Below are 17,833 nucleotides of genomic sequence, written 5' to 3' on the forward strand. Positions count from 1 at the left end.
CGTGGCAGGGTTCAGCAAAACAGTGCTGAGCAGTAAAGCGGTTCTGAGGCCTCTCTGGATGTGCATCCCTTCTGGCAAGCTCTAGGAGTGAGTCTCTCTCCTCTATTGTCCCATCTGGCTCTGGGGCCTCTGCTGTGGGGGGGTTTTATTTTAATACCCACCTCCTGCCAGGGAGTGTGCAGCATTTGTGATGGGAAGGGGCCTTTCTGGCCCCTGAAGAAGCTGAGGGCTCTCCCTCTGGCAGGAGGGCCAGGTACACCCCATCACAAGGTGAAAGAGAAACACAAATTGCATCAAATGATATTATTTTCCCGTTTTCTCATTCTCTCTTTGCCACATGTGCCTACAAAAAGAAATTAATTTAGCTCAGTTTCAGGCTTTAAATTAAACTATAATAAATCACAGATGTCTGGCAATTCACCTCTCTTCAGGGGAACAGTATAATCAGTCTGAATTTAGATGAGCTAATAAAACAGTCCAATATCTTGGAGTAAATATTCCATCAGATAGAAACCAAATTTATGAAAAAAAAATAACCATCACTTGGTAGGGCAAATTAAAGCTCTTTTAAAATGGAAAGACTTGTCATGGGAAGACAAAAATAAATGTCCTTCCCAGAATGATTTATTTGCTTAGCTGTTCTTATTAAAACTCTGGATTAGATAGGACAGATGGTGAGTGGCTTCATTTGGGACCTAGTTCCTGAGTAAAAAAAGAAAAATTTTCACACACACAGTGAAGGCATTTTGCCAATTTTAGATTATATTCTTGACCTGCACAGATGAGGGCCACCCTGGAGTGAATTCAAAACTAAATATTAACAGTTGTCATAGGAATGATGTTGTATTGGGATAAGAGCAAAGGGCTTTTTGGGTCAGACCATTGATCCATTTCTTATGGTGATCAGTATCCTATGCCTCATAGGAAGATGTAAGAAACCCCATAATGGACAATTATGGAAAAACTTGAATTGAAGTCTGAGGGTTTCTGTCTCTTGTAAATACTTTATCCTGCATAATGTAACTGGATGTTCTCATTATTCATGTATAAATATCTAATACTTGTTTAACAGAATTTAAATCTTTATATCTTGTTGCAGTGAGTTTTACAGGGCAATTATGCATAAGTAGGTAAATGTGCTGAATCTTGGCCAGAGATAGTTGGGATTTAACTGAGAGACTCCAGGAAGGACTATGCTCCTGGAGCAGGGTGATGAACTAGATGATTTATCCATGTCATTTCCATTCTCATCTCTGTGATTCTAGAAATATTTGATTTATGTATCACACAATTGATCACTTTTATCCATTATGTTGCTTCTATATGTGCTAGGCTTCCAGGTCAAGAACTTTAAAAACAAGTGCCTAAAGTTAGGCTCACAAATTCATATTTAGGCACCACTGTAAGTGGGCTGATTTTTTCAAAGCAGCAGTTCCCGTGGAGGCCCGTGAGAGCTGCTGGCTGCTCAGCACTCTTGAAACTCAAGCCACTGATTTGGGTGCCTAATTTTAGGCACTTTTAAAAAAAATTCTTGGCCTTCAACTTGTATTATTTCGTACGGCCATGCACTGGATAGAATTAAAATATTGATATGTGGCTAACAGCCCACTTAAAGCAGGTGTTTGGCTATCAAAGAGGAGAGCCAATCTATGTTATACAGTATACTCTCTGCTTAATCAGGACATGCTTAATTTGGACATCCTCTTCACCAGGATGTCTGCCAGGAAACCAGTGTAGCATCATGATAGTGAACAGCAATGACTTCTACTTAGTGAGGACAGATAGGTAATGCACTTCTTCCCTTTCAGGACCTACTCTGCATGAGCACCATGGAAGTGGCTCACAAAGTATTGATGACCTTGAGGACCTTCCTGAAAAGAAATGAGGATGTTCTTGTCTGTGACCTCCTTCGGAGTCAGTTTCTACAGATCCTGCAGCAGCTGCTGGTGGAGAGCAGCTCCACCACTTTACAAGGTGAATCCCATATGTAATTAGAGACCCATCTCCTGAAATTTGTGAAAGGACTGTATAGCTTAAGGGGCTAAATCTAGGATAAGAGGCCTTTGATTTCTGAGTCGCTGATTCTAATCTAAGCCTTGTCTACCCAGGACATATTATAACTATACCAGCAAACCCTCCTAGTGGAGACATGGGTTATACCAGTTCATCAAAATACACACCATCTACACTAGGTCTTATACTGGCATAGTTATGTGAGTTTAAAAAAAAAAAAAAAAAAATCACACCCCTAACTGACATAGCTCTGCTAGCATAAGATTTAAATGTAGACCAGGCCTTAATGACAGGGCTTGTCTACACAGGGAAATTTACCGGCAGTACTATAACACTATAGATACATTGATATAACTCCCCATCTGGATACACTTTTATTCCAGAATCCAATAACCTTTTTCTGGTATGCTTATGTCACTTTGAAAATGGTATAACTTAATCTTAAAAAGAGACACTTTGATTCTAGAATAAAATAATGTCCCTATGGGAAATTATATTGGTATAACTATAGCTGTAGAGTTTTGCCAGTAAATGTCTCCATGTAGACAAACTCTCAGGTAGCTAGTGACTGAAAGTCATTTCTATTTGTTTTCTGTTCAGCTGTCTATGCAGAATGAGTTGGTGGAGCTCAATATAATTCCTAGTACATAGGTTGCAACGTGGGTGCAGATTATCCCACATCTGTCTGTGGTGGAGTTCTTACACTTTCCTCTGAAGCATCTGGTGCTGCCCACTGTCAGACAGAATACCAGGTCAGATGGACCTGAGGTCTGATCTAGCATTGCAGTTCCAGAACTCCTAACATCACAGGCACCTGCCTGTGTTGCAGTTTATGCTGGCTGTGGCCCAGTTATTGATAGTCTCATCTGGGAAGCCAAAGATTGAATGAACCTTGGAGACTTGAATTCTTGCCTCCCCCTGGATGTGGCTTCTTTGACAAGGTATGTGGCAGATCAGGGAAAGGGCAGTGTGTATGTGTGGAAAGCTTGTATAAATAACGAGAAGGGTTTGGGCTCAAGTTCTCTGAACCCAGAGTGGATTTTAAAAATCAGTTAAACCTTTCCTCCCAAAAGGAAAACCCCCTAAGTAGCCTTGGGAAAGGTTTTTCTAAGACTATGGTAACCTATCCTTCATATATCACTAATGCACACACACATGTCAATCTAAACTATTCACCTGGGTGCTGCCTGGCAGAGAGAAGCTCAGGTGGATGCAGGGAAGGAAGGGTGGCTTTGTTGTTAAGACTGAGGACTGAAGCTCTGGAAACATAGCTTCAGTTCCCTACTCTGCCTCGGCCATCCTTTGTGACCCTGGACAAGTCATTCAGTCACCCTGTGCCTCAGTTTCCCATCTGCAGAATGAGGGTCCTAACGCTCCCTTATGTCACAAGGGTGTTCTAAGGATAAATACATTACAGATTGTGACATGCCACATAATTACTTAAGATGGATAAATGTTTGGGACGAAAAGCATCAGAATGGAAAGAGATGCTTTCCGGCTTCTAAGACAGTTTTGTACCCTGTGAAAGAGGCCCTTAAATGGCTCACTAAGAATGTGAAACCCAAGTTCTTCTTCAAGTGCTTGCTCATGTCGATTCCACTGTAGGTATGTGCGCACCTCCCTTTTTTCCCTTCAGCAGTACCTTTAGGGCTGGCTCTGGCGTCCCCTGGAGTCCCGCGCACGTCACAGTACATGAGGCGCTGCTGGCCCTACGTCCCCTCAGTTCCTTCTTTCCACCTTTGACGGTAGCTGGAACTGCTCTGCTTGCATTGCAAGTGTTTTACAAACGCTTCAATAATCTGTTCATTGTTTGTTGTTTTGGTTTTTAGTTAATAGTTAGTAGGAAGTAGTTGTTAATTGTTGTAGTTAGTGTAGAAATAGACTTTTGCCTGGGAGCAAGGCATGCTCCGGTCGCTAGGCTTCAAGCTCTGTGTCTCCTGTGGGAAACCATTCCCTCTTAGTGACCCCCATGACAGTTGTGTAAAGTGCCTGGGGGAAGCTCATCACAAGAACAAATCTAAGATCTGTAAGGCTTTCAGGCTGTGGACTCAGAAGGAGAGGGAAATCCACTTGAAGGCCTTGTTGATGGAGGCAGCGCTCAGACCAGCCTCTGAACAGGCATGTTCTGTCTCGGTGCTGAGTATGGCATTGGCATAAAGCACCCAGACGGTGCTGGCTCCGCTGCGGCACTGGACTTCTTCCTCATCCTTGAGGAAGAAGCAAAAGAAACAGCGTGTGGAGCGGGGCTGCTCCCCAGCACCGAAGTCCAAGGAAGTGGGGTTGAATATGGGAACGTTCTAGGAGCAGCCAATGAAGGATTGATGGGACAAGGGCTCGCCGCCTAAGAGTACGACCCTATCAAGAGAGCCACGCCTGACTCCAGAGAGCAGGAGGGGACCTCGCCAGTTACTGGCACCATTGATGCCAGAGGCGTTCCAGGCGGCAAGGAGCCTAATGGCCCTTCCTTCACCACCCTCTCCTCAGCGTCTGGCTCCGTCGAAAGAGAGGATGTTGGTCTCTAGGGGAAAGCCTGTGATGGGGGCCCCATAGTGGCTTCACTGTCTCTGCTCAGGGAATCGTCGGTCTCTAAGAGCTCGGTTGCCGCATGCAGAGGTGTCGTCATGGCGCCAGTCTCTGAGGGGATGCTCCTGGTCCCAGTCACTGGAGTGCTCCTCAGTGGTGGAACACCTTCACTATAGAAGGTTGCAGCACCGTTCCCGATCCCTGGCACCGAGAGACGTGCGCTCGGGAAGACGATGCTGATCTAGGTCATCCTCACATGGGCCTTCCCAGGAAGGGAGCTGGAGTTGCTTTTGCTCCTTGGCATCGAAGAGTTCACCCGCACCAACACAGTGCAGAACCTGGACACCAGAAAAGGAGCCGTCACCACAGGGGAAGTGGCACTGCAAGTTGTCGGTTCCTAGATACAGCTCTCATCGATCCTGCTCTTTGTCGGAGCACGGTTCACTGGCTCCCCAGTGTTGGTCACAGGAACAGCACAGTTGTTTATCATCCTCGTGTTCGGCGATGCTGAGAGGACGATCTTTGGAGCGTTGGAGTACCCGGAGATTGGGTCATCACTCCCCCACCCTGTGGCATTGCACTTTGGGAGACTCAGTAGCTGCCCCACCATGGTCGTCTGGCAGCAAGTCTGCTTCCTATCGAGAGGAAGGTCACCGTTTGGGGCATCATCGCCTGGCAGGGGTACAGGAGTAACCCCCTGGTCCAGCTGCTCTTAGTTGGCCCCAAGGACAGTGGCCGGCGCACTGGGGTATCCCAGTGGGGCCAGAGCCCCTTTTATATAGGTCCTCTGGGGTGTTGTCAGCACCAGTGGCCGAAGAAAGAGCCCATGACTCAGCCTCCAAAGAAGGCCCTGACCCCCAGGAGGGGACCTCGGCTGGGGCTCCCCAAGAGCAGGAGGGGATGCCACCACCCTCCATGCCCCTTCAGTCCTCATCGTCCTCCCCGGATGAGGTGGTCGTCCTGGGGTCATCGGTGCCCTTGGATGATTTCAGGAGCGCCTCAAGAGTGTGGCCTCAAACTTGGTGTTGGAGGCAGAGGGGCTAAAAGAGGCATCGGACAGCCTCTTCAGTGTGCTGGCAGCAGCAGCCCTAGCTGGGGTCGCCCTGCCCATGCATGAGGGGGTACTGAAAATAGTGAAAGCCCTATGGCAGAGGCCATCGTTGGTGGCCCTGACTTTGAAAGGGGCAGAGAAAAAATATGTCCTGGCCAAGAGGTTCGAGAATTTGTTAACCCACCCCTTTCTGGGTACCCTCATGGTGGCTGCTGCCAATGAGTGGGACAGGCAGGGCCAGCCTGGTTCGACCCACAAGAATAAGGACAACAAAAAATTGCACCTGTTTGGGGGAGAAATTTATTCCACAACAAGCCTGCAATTTTGCATTGCCAATCAGAGGGCTCTCCTGGGCAGGTACAGTTTCAACCTCTGGCTGAGGTTAGTCCTGCTTTGAGCAGGGGGTTGGACTAGATGACCTCCTGAGGTCCCTTCCAACTCTAATATTCTATGATTCTGTGACTCCCTGAAGCACTTTGGAGAGGCCTTGCTCTGGGAGCAGACATAGGACTTTAGCACCACTTGGAGGAGGGCAGCATGGTGGCTAGAGCAACGCTGCAGGCAGCCTCAGATGTGGCAGATTCAGTGGGGAGGGCCATGGCCTCGGTGATCTGGGTGCGTCGATGGTTGTGGCTGCAGTTCTCTGGGCTGTCACAGGGCTGTCCAGGAGTCTATTCAGGACCTCCCTTTCAACAGGTCGGCCCTGTTTTCGGACCAGACTCATGCCAAGTTGCATGGTCTGAAAGATTTGAGGGCCATGCTCCGCGCCTTGGGTCTTTATATGTGCCAGGCCTTGAGGCACTAGATCCGCCTGCAGCACCAGCAGCAAAGATACCAGCTTCCCCATTTCACCCCCTATAGACAAAGGGACAGAAATAGGGGGGCTAGGAGGCACTGGGCGACAGCGGGGTCTTCCTCAGCCCTCCAGCGGGGGTTGACTAGGTGATCCAGTAGCCAGCGCCAATCCTTTTGAAGGTGCACCTGGTGGCGGCGTTCCAGCCTGCATCCAAGATTCCCCCTGTCCCTTCCTCAACCGCCTAACTCCCTTCCTGTCTGAATGGGCCAAGATTACATCAGACTGCTGGGTCCTTGGCATAGTTTCGGCGGGCTATGTCCTTCAGTTTTCCTCTATTCCTCCTCACAACCCTCCCTCTCTGTCCCTCTTCAGGGACCCTCCTCACAAGCAACTCCTCGTTCAAGAGGTAGAGAACCTTCTCCGTCTGGGAGCCGTAGAGGAAGTTCCACCAGACATGAGGGGAAAAGGGTTTTACTCAAGGTACTTCCTTATCCCCAGAACGAAAGGGGGTCTCAGACCCATACTAGACCTGCGTCGTCTCAACAAATATCTCAAGAGACTGAAATTTGCTCATGTCCATTCCATGACCTGCCCCCCATCCCTACTGTCGGAGTTGATGGCAAGAAGGAACTGAGGGGGCATAGGGCCGGCAATGCCTCATATACCGTGGCATGTGTGCAGGACTCCAGGGGGCGCCGGAGCCGGTCCTGCAGGTACTGCTGAAGGGAAAAAAGTTCTAATAATCGTGCACGGAGGCACGCACACACCTACAATGGAATGGACATGAGCAACACATCTCGAAGAACAACAGTTACAAGGTTGGTAGCCGTCTTTTCCATGCTGAAGGGGTCTGGCCTCTTGGGAGAGGAAGTATTACCCCATGTCCCATCCCTTTTGTTGTTCTCTAGCTGATCTAGAACAGTGTTGAAGGGAAGAAAGCTCAGCCCTGATCTAAAGTGAAAAGGTGGTTGGGATGGTTGGGAGGTTGGAGATTGTGGCAGTTAGTTTACAACTGCCCCACCCAGCTCCAAAATGTGTAATACCTTTCAGACAGCAGGAGGATGGAGCGCATTGACCAACTCTTCATATCCGTTTTTAGCTAACAAGAACCTGCCTCTGTTGCTGAACCTTCTCTTCCTGGTGCAGCTGAGGAATGAGGCTGAGAGAGAGCTGGACAGCACAGACTTCAAGCTGCTTCACCACGGCAAGTCTCTGCATCCATTCTTTTCCTGTTGGGATCTGATTCTGCATTCACCAGGGTGCTCAAATCCAGTGGTTCTGTACTGAGACCAAGGGCGTGGTTCTTATTGGAATTCAGGTCCCGTTACACTGCTCTGGCAGTAGGAGTAAATTACGTCACATTTATGTCACTTAAAGGACCCTTTCCACTGCCAGAGTGTGGTGTAAAGAGGCTGTACTGTAAATGAGGATCAAGCTGTGGAAGTGTGTCCCTCTGCTTCCTGCCTTTAAAGCACCTTTGTTGCCTGAGACCTCGCATCATAGCAACAGTTTTTCCCTTTGGGTAGGACTGGACTGGCTGAAACTTCTTTTTGGAGCCCATCATTGTTGCTGCTCAGATGGCTAGAGTGGATTGCTGATGTGCAGTGCAAGGCATTGCCTACCTGCCTCCTCCATGCTCCTCTGCCATGCTTACAGTCCTGGTAATGAGATTTGAACTGAGTTTCCCACGTAACAGTGGAGGATACTTCCAGCCTCCAGCAGCCACAAGGAATAGGAGAATGAGACTAGGAATTGCGCTTAACTCTCACATAGAGCAGGAAAGAAATGCAATAGCCAGGGCTTTAGGCAGCTGAAAATTACTTGACTCCTTCAGGCAAGACTTTGAACCTCTGATGCTCCTTTTTTCCTGTGTGTTTGTCACATCTCTATTTCCTTTCTGAAACCCCATCTGTGAACTTCTGTATCTGTTTCCACTCCTCAGGAGCAGAAAATCTCCCTCCTCCTTTCCCAGATTATTCCAATTCTCCCTCTGCAGAGCAATGCAGAGAAGGGGAAGCTACATGTAATAAAAGGAAATCTGATGAGCCTTTTCATGGCAGGCCTCAAAGATGCTGCTTTGGGCTGCCAGAACATACCTGTCATAGGCTTGTCATGCCAGCTGCTCAGTAATCATAGACATTAGAGATGGAAAAGAGGCTATTAGATCATCTCTACTCCATCCTCTCCCATTTCCCACCGTGGCCAGTGTGGGGATATTCTCTGCACTATGGTCTTCAGCTCTATTCTATTGAATTTTGAATAATCTGCATTTTGGTGCTTCCACTACTTTCCTTGTGGACTATTCCACAAATTCTCAGATAGCAGCTAACTAAAGAGTTCAGTGTTAGGAAAAAGCATCTCCTCTTAAACAGTAAGCTCTTCAGGATAGGGGACTGTCTTTTAGTTACGTTTGTACTAGTCTAGCATAATGAGGTTAGAGCCTCTAGGCTTTACACAAATAATAAATGGGCAGGCTATTCATTATGGTGTTTCTTCCAACTTCCTCTGAAGTATCTGGTGCAGGCCTTTGTCTGAGACAGAATACAGGACTAGATGGACCATGATGCTGGTCTGGTATGGTAGTTCTGTGCTTAGGCTTTCAGTCCTTGACCACCTCCTGGGCCTCCTTTCTAGACACCATCCCCAAATGTTTGATATTGGGAACAAACAAGATACACATGTAACAATCAGTTTATTTCCCAATGCATCTCTATTGGACCCCTCATCCTCCTTTGCTTTCTGCCTTAGCTGTTTGTTTTGCTGTTGTCATCCCTTGCTGCACTGTGTCTAGTTTAGAACATAATTTCTTTGTTGCGGGGGCCTATCAGTTTGCATATGCTACGCTCCGTGTACACCTGTGGTGCTGCATGAATATTTGTACTCCTTGATTAGCCAAATTATTCTTAGTTTTTTAAAATTTTTTCTCATCCCTCCAGCCTGTCCATTGTTTTGTTGCTCTTATCTGAATTCTCTCCAGTTAATTGACATATTTCTTGTAGCAAGCTGCTCAGAATTGTCTTTATAGCTGATGTTTTTGCAGGTGCTCTGCAATTATATATGTTGTTCTGTCTTGTAGTCAGTAACCTCTGTGGGAAATGCAGACCAGGAGATGTTGAGCTGCTACAGCCTTCCTTGAACTTCCTATATTGGAGCCTTCACCAGACAACAACATGTAGTCAACAGAGAGGTGAAGTGGAATTGTGTCAAATGATGTGGGGCTGGATAATTTCACTGAATTAATCTCATCATGGTTGTAGCTGGGCTAGTTAAGGTAATAAGAGCAATCACTGCTTATTTTTCAGTGTGGAAGCTGATCACCTCTGTGGGGAGGTCAAAGGAGTTTTTTTTCCTTCCAGTTATGGCACTATGCAGTTGACCAGGTGCATTATGGGGCTGAGGTGTGGTTTTTGTTTTTTGCCTACGGGTTCATGTATTGGCCACTGTGATGTAGGGGACTATCTTTGTTTTACTTGTTCATACAACAGCTAGTACCATGGAAGCCCCAATCAGGCATCAGGGGTCCAAGTGCTACCATCAATCAAATAATAACAACAATAATTAATAGTAAAGAGAGGCGGATCAAGATGGCCACCATACTTGATAATTTTAATGCTATTTATTCTAATAGCTGTGCCAGTGATCACATCTGTGTGGCTGAAGGTGGAATGCCAGACTGGATCAACCACTGATCTGATATGCCTGGGGGTTTTTTTGCTTGCCTCTTGATTGTAGTGGCTTGGTTGATACAGTTGTGCTGCATACATGCTGATTTCTTCTGTGCCATCCCAGCAGACTCCTGAAGCCTGTCTGATCCTTTTCTCTTGCACAGTGGTAGCTGTGCTGCTTTCCAGTGTGCCTTTGTTGGAGTTGCTCCAGAAGGTTTTGGAGCTCACCTGGATGTGGCCCTGTCCCTCTGGACACGCTTTTTCATCATCTGAGGAGGCACTTCTTTGCTCTGCGTGGCTGCTAACTTCTTCCCTCTTGGCTCATCAGCACCGTTACAACTCTGAGGTTAGAACTGCTGTCAAGCCAGAACCCAAGCTGTGAGGGAACAGTCATAATGTTAAAATAAAATCCCTGTTCACAGGCAGAAATGTCCTCATTGGCCTGGACTCTGCTGGCCCTTGTGGTTCTTTTTCGAGTGCTGGTCTGTATGTGGATTCTATACATGGGTGCACATGCGTGCCAAGTGCCTGAGCTGGAACTGTTTAGAATTGTCTCCATCGATCCGTGTGTGTGTCGTGCATCGGCCATGTGGTGTGTCCGAGGTCTTATAAGACCGTGCGGGTTGATGTTCCCTCTTATCGCCGCATGGCCTGAATCAGAACATCTTTTCTCTGTTTTTTGCTCTGTGTAGCCATAAAAAAAAAAAAAAAAAAAAAAGGTTTTTTTTCTTGTACATAGTTTTCTCTTAATGGTAGTTTATAGTTAGTATTCTTAGTATAGTTAGCCTCATCGTCGTTCTACCCATCCAGGATGTCCTACCCGTTGCGGGGTTCTGTGACCAGACAAGCCAGGTTTAAGAACTGCATGTCATGCCCAAGATCCTTCTCAGTGGGAGATGAACACCAACGCTGCCTTTATTGCCTTGATGAGAGCCACATCGTTGCCTGCTGTTCTCTCGGCTGGACCTTCCCGTTGTGAACCCGCGAGGTCAGAGATCTTGGATTATGCAAGCCCCTCATGATGCAATGTGTCTGTGTCCATTTGCGCACTCGGAAGTGGCACTGATGGACCCACCGGAGTGCCCAGTACCCCCGTCACCAGTCAGGGTTGCACTGGTGGCACTGGCAGTGCCAGCAAAAACCCATCGTGTTCATAAGCACAGCCATGGGCACAAGGACAGATCCCCGAGGGACTGTCTCCAAGTGTAGCACTATCTCCCGAGCTGTGAAAGGCGGCTCATTGCATGCAGACCAGGCAACTTCTTCATCAAAGAAATCCAAAGCAGAGCATAAGTCCAAGCATTATCAGGATTGTCTGGAATCCTCTTTTGCCTCAGTCATCGGGGCACCACTGGAACATCCGGTTCTGCTCACTCCGCCAGGTCCCTCTGACCTCTCGTGTCCGGTACAATGTACGGTACCACGTACATCTGGCCGACTATCTTCCCTCACGTCATCAGCAGAACTCCTTCTGCCCCTGGTGGGCTATCCGATGCAGCACGGATCGCCTGGAATCGTGCAGCCTACATCGCCAGCAGACAAGCTGCTATTTCTATACCAACCACTGAGCCTACAATATTATTGCAGGGCCCATCCACACTGCCGGCTCCACCCATCCTGATAGCACGACCCTTTCTTGACCAGCCATCAGACTCGGAATTGTCCTTGGAACCGGCTCCAGCATTTTCACCGACACGCTCCCATAGTCCACAGTCACAACATAGGTACGCACCACCCGCACAGCAGTGGTTCCGATACCCTCATGGACCACTGGTCAATCAGACCCATATGCCTGGCCCTACTGGCATTGTTGGGACCCCTATCATGACCACAGTGTACTGCAGCCTCCATTTCATCGCCCTTTGCCCAAGTACATGGACCTACATTGGTCTACGAAGAGCCATGAGATACAGACAGGCCCCCAGTACCATTGGCACCAGTAGAACCACTGATTCCAACCAGAGCACCATCGTCACTGGATTAAATACTCATCCCTTCCACCCTTTCCCCACCCGATGACCAGAGCCAGTACCGAGATCTCCTGCATCGCCTGGGCAGGGGCTCTCAGCCTTCCAGCCAAGGATGTACCAGTCCCCCCAGGACAAATTCCTGGACATTCTGCAACCGGCAGGCCCCTCATACACGGCGCTTCCTATCCATAATGCATTCCTCCAACTGGCCCAGTTAGTCTGGCACACCCCAGCATCATGCACCCTGACACCTAAACAAGCGGAGAGGTGCTGTTTTGTTCTGGCCAAGGGCACTGGCTTCCTTTTTACACACCCTCCATCCAGTTCTCTTGTAGTGCAAATGGCAATGTAATGTGCCCAGGCAACATTTTAGGACCACTCCTCCGGATCGAATTGCCAAGAAGCTTGACTTAATTGGCTGAAAAGTATTCTTCGGTGGGCCTACAATTCTGCATTGCCAGCTACCAAGCCACATTGGCAAAGTACAACTTCAGATCATATGCTAAACTAGTGGAGTTCCAAGCCTCATTTTCAGAGGCTAACAAGTGGAATTCAAGACCCTCACTGAGGAAGGTAAATTGGTAGCCTAAGTCTCCCTCCAAACAGCTGTAGATGCAGTGGATATGGCATCACGCTCTCTGGCCTCTGGGTTGGTTCTTTGCAGGGACTTTTGGCTCCAGACATTGGGGTTCTTCTTCGAGTGCTTGTTCATGTCGATTCCAAGCAGATGTGCACGTGCCACATGCACAGTCATCGGAAGGTTTTTTCCCCAGCAGTACCCATCAGGTCAGTGTAGGTGCTCGCTGGAGTGGCGCCTCTATGGTGCTGTACATAGGGGCCTGCCAACCCACCACTTCTCCAGTTCCTTTTTACCGTATGTGATGGTCAGTGGAGCTTCAGTCTTCTTGCTTCTGCAAGCATTCCCCATATTGTTCTTAGCAGTTCCTGTAAATAGTCAGATAGTTAGAGTTAGTCACTGTTGTTTGTAGTTATATAGTTCTAGATAAGTGTTAAGTAGTGGCAAGGGGTTTCCTCGATTCTGGAAGTCCCCTCCCCGGGACTCCGGGGTATGCCTTGGGCCCAAGGCTTCAAGCCCTGCGGATCCTGCCACAAGTCTATGCCGAAAGGCAACCCACACGACTCTTCCTTAAAGTGTTTAGGAGAGTAGCACCAGACAGACCGTTGCAGGATCTGTAAAAGTTTTCACCCAAGGAGCCGTAAAGAGAGGAGTGCGCATGTAAAGCAGATGCTCGTGGAGGCAGCTCTTTGGCTGCAACCCCCAGACCTGGCACCAGGTGTGTCGGTGTGCAGTGCCCCGGTGTCTGTTAGAGACTCAGCACCAAAGACGACCTCAGCGCAGAGGGAGCCTCGGCACCGACACTCGCCAGCGCCAAACCCAGTTCGGCACTGCTCCACTTCACCAGTGCCCTGTAAAAAGCACAGTGCGGACAGGGAACACTCGCCTACAGTGCGGCCTATGGACAAGGACGATGGTCTGTCATGCCCATGGATGCCAGGACCATCAACAGCGGCTCCACAGAGGGCACCCATGAGCCTGGTGAGCATGGGCTTCCCGATGAAGGAGAGCGAGGTGGAAGAGCTGGACTTCCCCTCCACGCCGGATACTTTTGAGGCAGTGTGGGACTTGATTGCTATGATGGCATAGCAGTCCCCCGTCTCAGGAGAGAAGGTGCCAGACCCAAGACCTCTGGCACTGCTAGACCTCTGGTGCCGTCTAGAGGCAAGCCACCAATGCTGTGGCACAGGTTGCTTTCGCCTAAGCACCAATCACCAACGCTACAGCATCGAGCATCCTCTCTGCGGCACTGGTTGCCTGCGCTTCAGCACTGATCATTCGCATTCCGGCACCAGGCGCCGTCTCCTCGGCGCCGATCACACTCGCCCCAGCGCCAGTTGCCTGTACTGTGGTACTGCTCAAGGGTCGCAGCTACCTTGGCGCCACCGTGGTCTCTGTGAACAGAGTCCAGATCATCGGACTCAGAGGTAGACTCTGGTACTTCACGGAGGCGCAGGTCGGAGAGACGGTACTACAAGGAGGATGGGGGCAAGCATCCCCCGCTGGACGTTGGCCCATGCAGTGGCAGGTGCCCCAGCAATGGCCCTTCTGGACCTGTGGACATACCACCAAGCCCAAGGGTCCCAGAACCATGCCGCGCAGCACCGAGGCCAGTGGATGCAGGGAGGCGGTGGTGTCGGGGAAAGTTGGTGTGGTGCATGGTGTTGAAGAGAGAGATCCTGACACTGAGGCGGGCCCTGACACCTGTAGAGAGGTCCCAGGTAGAGAGGACCCTCCGGGCTAGGACATCCCCAAAGCCGAGGTGTATGCTTCCTCCCCTGATTAAGCGGTGGCAGAGACATCGACCACCACTATCCCTATGGACAGTAGGGACCACCAGGAGCTATTGAGAAGGGTGGCCCTAAACGTGGGTCTACAGGCAGAGGAGATCCGTGAGTCCGTAGACCCAATGGTGGACATTTTGGCTCCGGAAAGTCCCTCAAGGGTAGCCCTTCCTCTAATTAAGACGGTCCAGTCCACAACAAAGACACTGTGGCAAACACCAGCCTCTATCCCACCTACAGCAAAAGGGATAGAGAGGAAATATTTTGCTCCTTCTAAAGAGTATGAATACCTTTTCACTCACCTGGTTCGCTCATCGTGTCTGCGGTGAACGAAAAGGAAAGGCAGGGGCAGCAAGGCCCAACACCTAAAGTGAAGGCGCCTAAGAGACTGGACCTGTTTGGGAGGAAGGTATACTCCACTGGGGGCCTGCAGCTGAGAATTGCCAACCAACAGGCGATTCTCAGCAGATACAACTTCAGTCTGTGGGACACAATGGCAAAGTTTAAAGACCACCTTCCGGCCGAGTCCAAGGCAGAGTTTGGAACCATGGTGGAGGAGGGAAAAGTGATAGCCAGGACATGGGTAAGGCTGTATTAGATGCAGCAGACTCTGCAGCAAGAACTAGGGCTTCGGGACTGGCCATGAGAAGACGTTCCTGGGTGCAGGTTTCAGGCCTCCTGTCTGAGGTGCAATGCACCATCCAGGACCTCCCCTTTGAAGGAGCAGGGCTATTCTTGGAGCAGAGAGACTGTAAGCCCCATAGCCTCAAGGAATCTACAGGGACCTTGAAATCCTTGCGGCTGCATACGCCTTCCACACAGAGGAAGCACTTCAAGCCCCAGTCTGGCCAGAGGTTTTATCCACCGTGTCCTCAGCAGGACTGCTCCAGGAGAAGGGGCAGGAGTAACACGTGCAGAACACCCCAGCTGCCCAACTCTGGCAAAGACTCAGGAAAACAGCCGCTAGGGCCAAAACAAAACTTTTGAGGGTGCGCCTGAGGGCGACACTCCAGGACAGTTACTGGATCCTGTCCCTCCTTTCTGCAACCGATTATCCCATTTTTACTGTGCTTGGGCCCGAATAACATCGGACAGATGTGTGTTGCGCATGGTAGAAGTGGGATACTCCCTCCAGTTTTGTTCTGCCCCTTCCTCCCACCCCTCTTCCCCGTCCCCCTTCAGGGACCCCTCTCACGAGCAGTTTCTCATAGGAGAGGTGCAAGAGCTACTTCGCACTGGAGTGGTAGAAGAGGTCTCTCAGGAGCTAAGAGGAAAAGGGTTCTACTCCAGATATTTCCTAATCCCGAAGGCAAAAGGGGGAGCTCAGGTTTATCCTCGATCTGCGGAATCTCAGTAAGTTCATAAGAGAGCTGAAATTCCGCGTGGTCTCCCTAGCCTCGATCATTCCCTCTCTGGATCCGGGGGACTGATGTCCCACCCTCGACCTAAAAGATGCTTACTTCCATATCTCAATAATACCCTCCTACAGGAGGTTTCTCAGGTTTGTTGAAGGACACAATCACTACCAATTCACTGTTCTCCCATTTGGCCTGTTGGTGGCTCCAAGAGTTTTTTCCAAATGCATGGCCATGGTCGCTGTATTCCTGAGGAGGCACGTTGTCCAAGTATACCCATATCTGGACGATTGGCTAGTCAAAGGCCGCTCCAGGGAGTAGGTAGACTCCCAAGTCGTCCTAATACAGGCAACCTTCCTCAATCTGGGTCTGCAGCTGAATGTGAGCAAATCTACGCTAGAGCCCACGCAAAGAATAGAATTCATAGGGCACTTTGGGACTCAGTACAAGCCAGAGCTCTGCTGCCAGAGTCTTGTTTCCAGACTGTGGGCTCCATAATAAGGACTTTCAGCGACTTCCCTACCATGATAGCTCGAAGTTGCCTAACGCTTCTAGGCCACATGGCCTCCTGCAACTACGTGGTCCAGCATGCGAGGCTGCAACTCAGATCTCTCCAGTTGTGGCTGGTCTCAGTCTACCGCTCCCACAGGGACAGTCTGGACAGAGTGGTCTCTCTCCCACCACAGGTTGTAGAGTCCCTTCAGTGGTAGCTTGACCCCTGGCATGTCTGTGAAGGGGTCCCATTTGCCAGGTCGCAGTTGTCGTTGGTGCTGGTTACAGATGCTTCGGCTTTGGGGTGGGGAGCGCACCTCAGCAAACTGAGGACTCAAGGTCTTTGGTCCCCAGAGGAGCTGTCACTCCACATAAATGTCAGGGAACTACGGGCAGTCAGGTTGGCCTGACAGGCGTTCTGGTCTCACCTGGCAGGGAAGGAGGTGTCAGTGTTGACAGACAACATCACGGCTATGTTCTATATGAACAGAAGGGGTGAGGGGAGAACGTTCCTCTCTCCTGTGCCAGGAAGCCATCAAACTCTGGGACTTCTGCATTGCCTGCTCCATACACCTGGAAGTGTCCTATCTGCCTGGCTCCCAGAACAAGCTGGAGGACCATCTCAGCCACTCCTTCAAAACCCATGAGTGGTCTCTCCACGCGGATATCATGAGAAACATTTCCAGAGGTGAGGGTTTCCCCAAGTAGACTTCTTTGCAACATGGTTCAACAGGAAGTGTCACCAGTTTTGCTCCAACTGGGGGACACAGTCCGGGTTCCATGGCAGATGTGTTCCTCCTTCCCTGGGTTCACCACCTGTCCTACATGTTCCCGCTGTTCCCTCTTGTTTACAAGGTCCTCCTGAAAGTCAAGAGAGACGGGGCCTTGGTTATCCTTATAGCCCCAGCGTAGCCCAGACAACACTGGTATACAAGGCTCTTGCAGCTATTCGTAAACACCCTGATCACCCTGCTGTTGGTTCTGGACCTGATCATGCAGAACCACGGTCAGCTGCATCATCCCAGCCTAGAGTTGCTTAATTTCATGGCATGGAAGCTGCATGGTTGAACCTGAGGAAGGCAGAGTGTTCGGAGCAAATTCAGGAGGTTCTCCTTGGTAGTAGAAAGCCATCCACCAGAGCAGCATACTTAGCCAAATGGAAAAGGTTCTCATTGTGGTCAGTACAAAAAGGTGTTCCTCCAATGCAGGCTCCACTGCCACTTATAGTGGAATACCAGCTGCACTTGAAGCAGTTAGGTTTGGTGGTTGCATTGGTGAAGGTGCACTTGGTGGCTATCTCTGCTTTCCACCCAGGAGAAAGGAGCCATTTGATATTTGCCAACCCTATGGTGTCCTGTTTCCTCAAGAGCTTAGAGAGACTTTACCCTCCAGTAGGTCGTCCAGTCATAGAGTTGGAAGGGACCTCAGGAGGTGATCTAGTCCAACCCCCTGCTCCAAAGCAGGACTAACCAGGACTAACCTCAGCTAAATAGTCCCAGCCAGGGCTTTGTCAAGCCACAGCTTAAAAACCTCTAAAGATGGAGATTCCACCACCTCCCTAGGTAACCCATTCCAGTGCTTCACCACCCTCCTAGTGAAAAACTTCT

General features: G+C 49.6%; 1 protein-coding gene across 1 annotated transcript in view; it reads left to right on the forward strand.

Moving 5' to 3' along the window:
* The window catches only part of MEI1 (meiotic double-stranded break formation protein 1), a 66,853-nt gene that overhangs the window by 22,655 nt on the left and 26,365 nt on the right, over positions 1-17,833 (forward strand). Inside the window, exons 22-25 of the mRNA XM_067559039.1 lie at positions 1,809-1,974; positions 7,483-7,591; positions 9,464-9,570; positions 10,213-10,394. Of these exons, the coding sequence (XP_067415140.1) occupies positions 1,809-1,974; positions 7,483-7,591; positions 9,464-9,570; positions 10,213-10,394 (564 nt within the window). The remainder of the gene's footprint in view (positions 1-1,808; positions 1,975-7,482; positions 7,592-9,463; positions 9,571-10,212; positions 10,395-17,833) is intronic.

Source organism: Emydura macquarii, unplaced genomic scaffold, assembly GCF_026122565.2.
Source record: "Emydura macquarii macquarii isolate MOO-44397 ecotype Brisbane River unplaced genomic scaffold, CSIRO-AGI_Emac_v2 contig_2205, whole genome shotgun sequence".
Taxonomy (NCBI): Eukaryota; Metazoa; Chordata; order Testudines; family Chelidae; genus Emydura; species Emydura macquarii.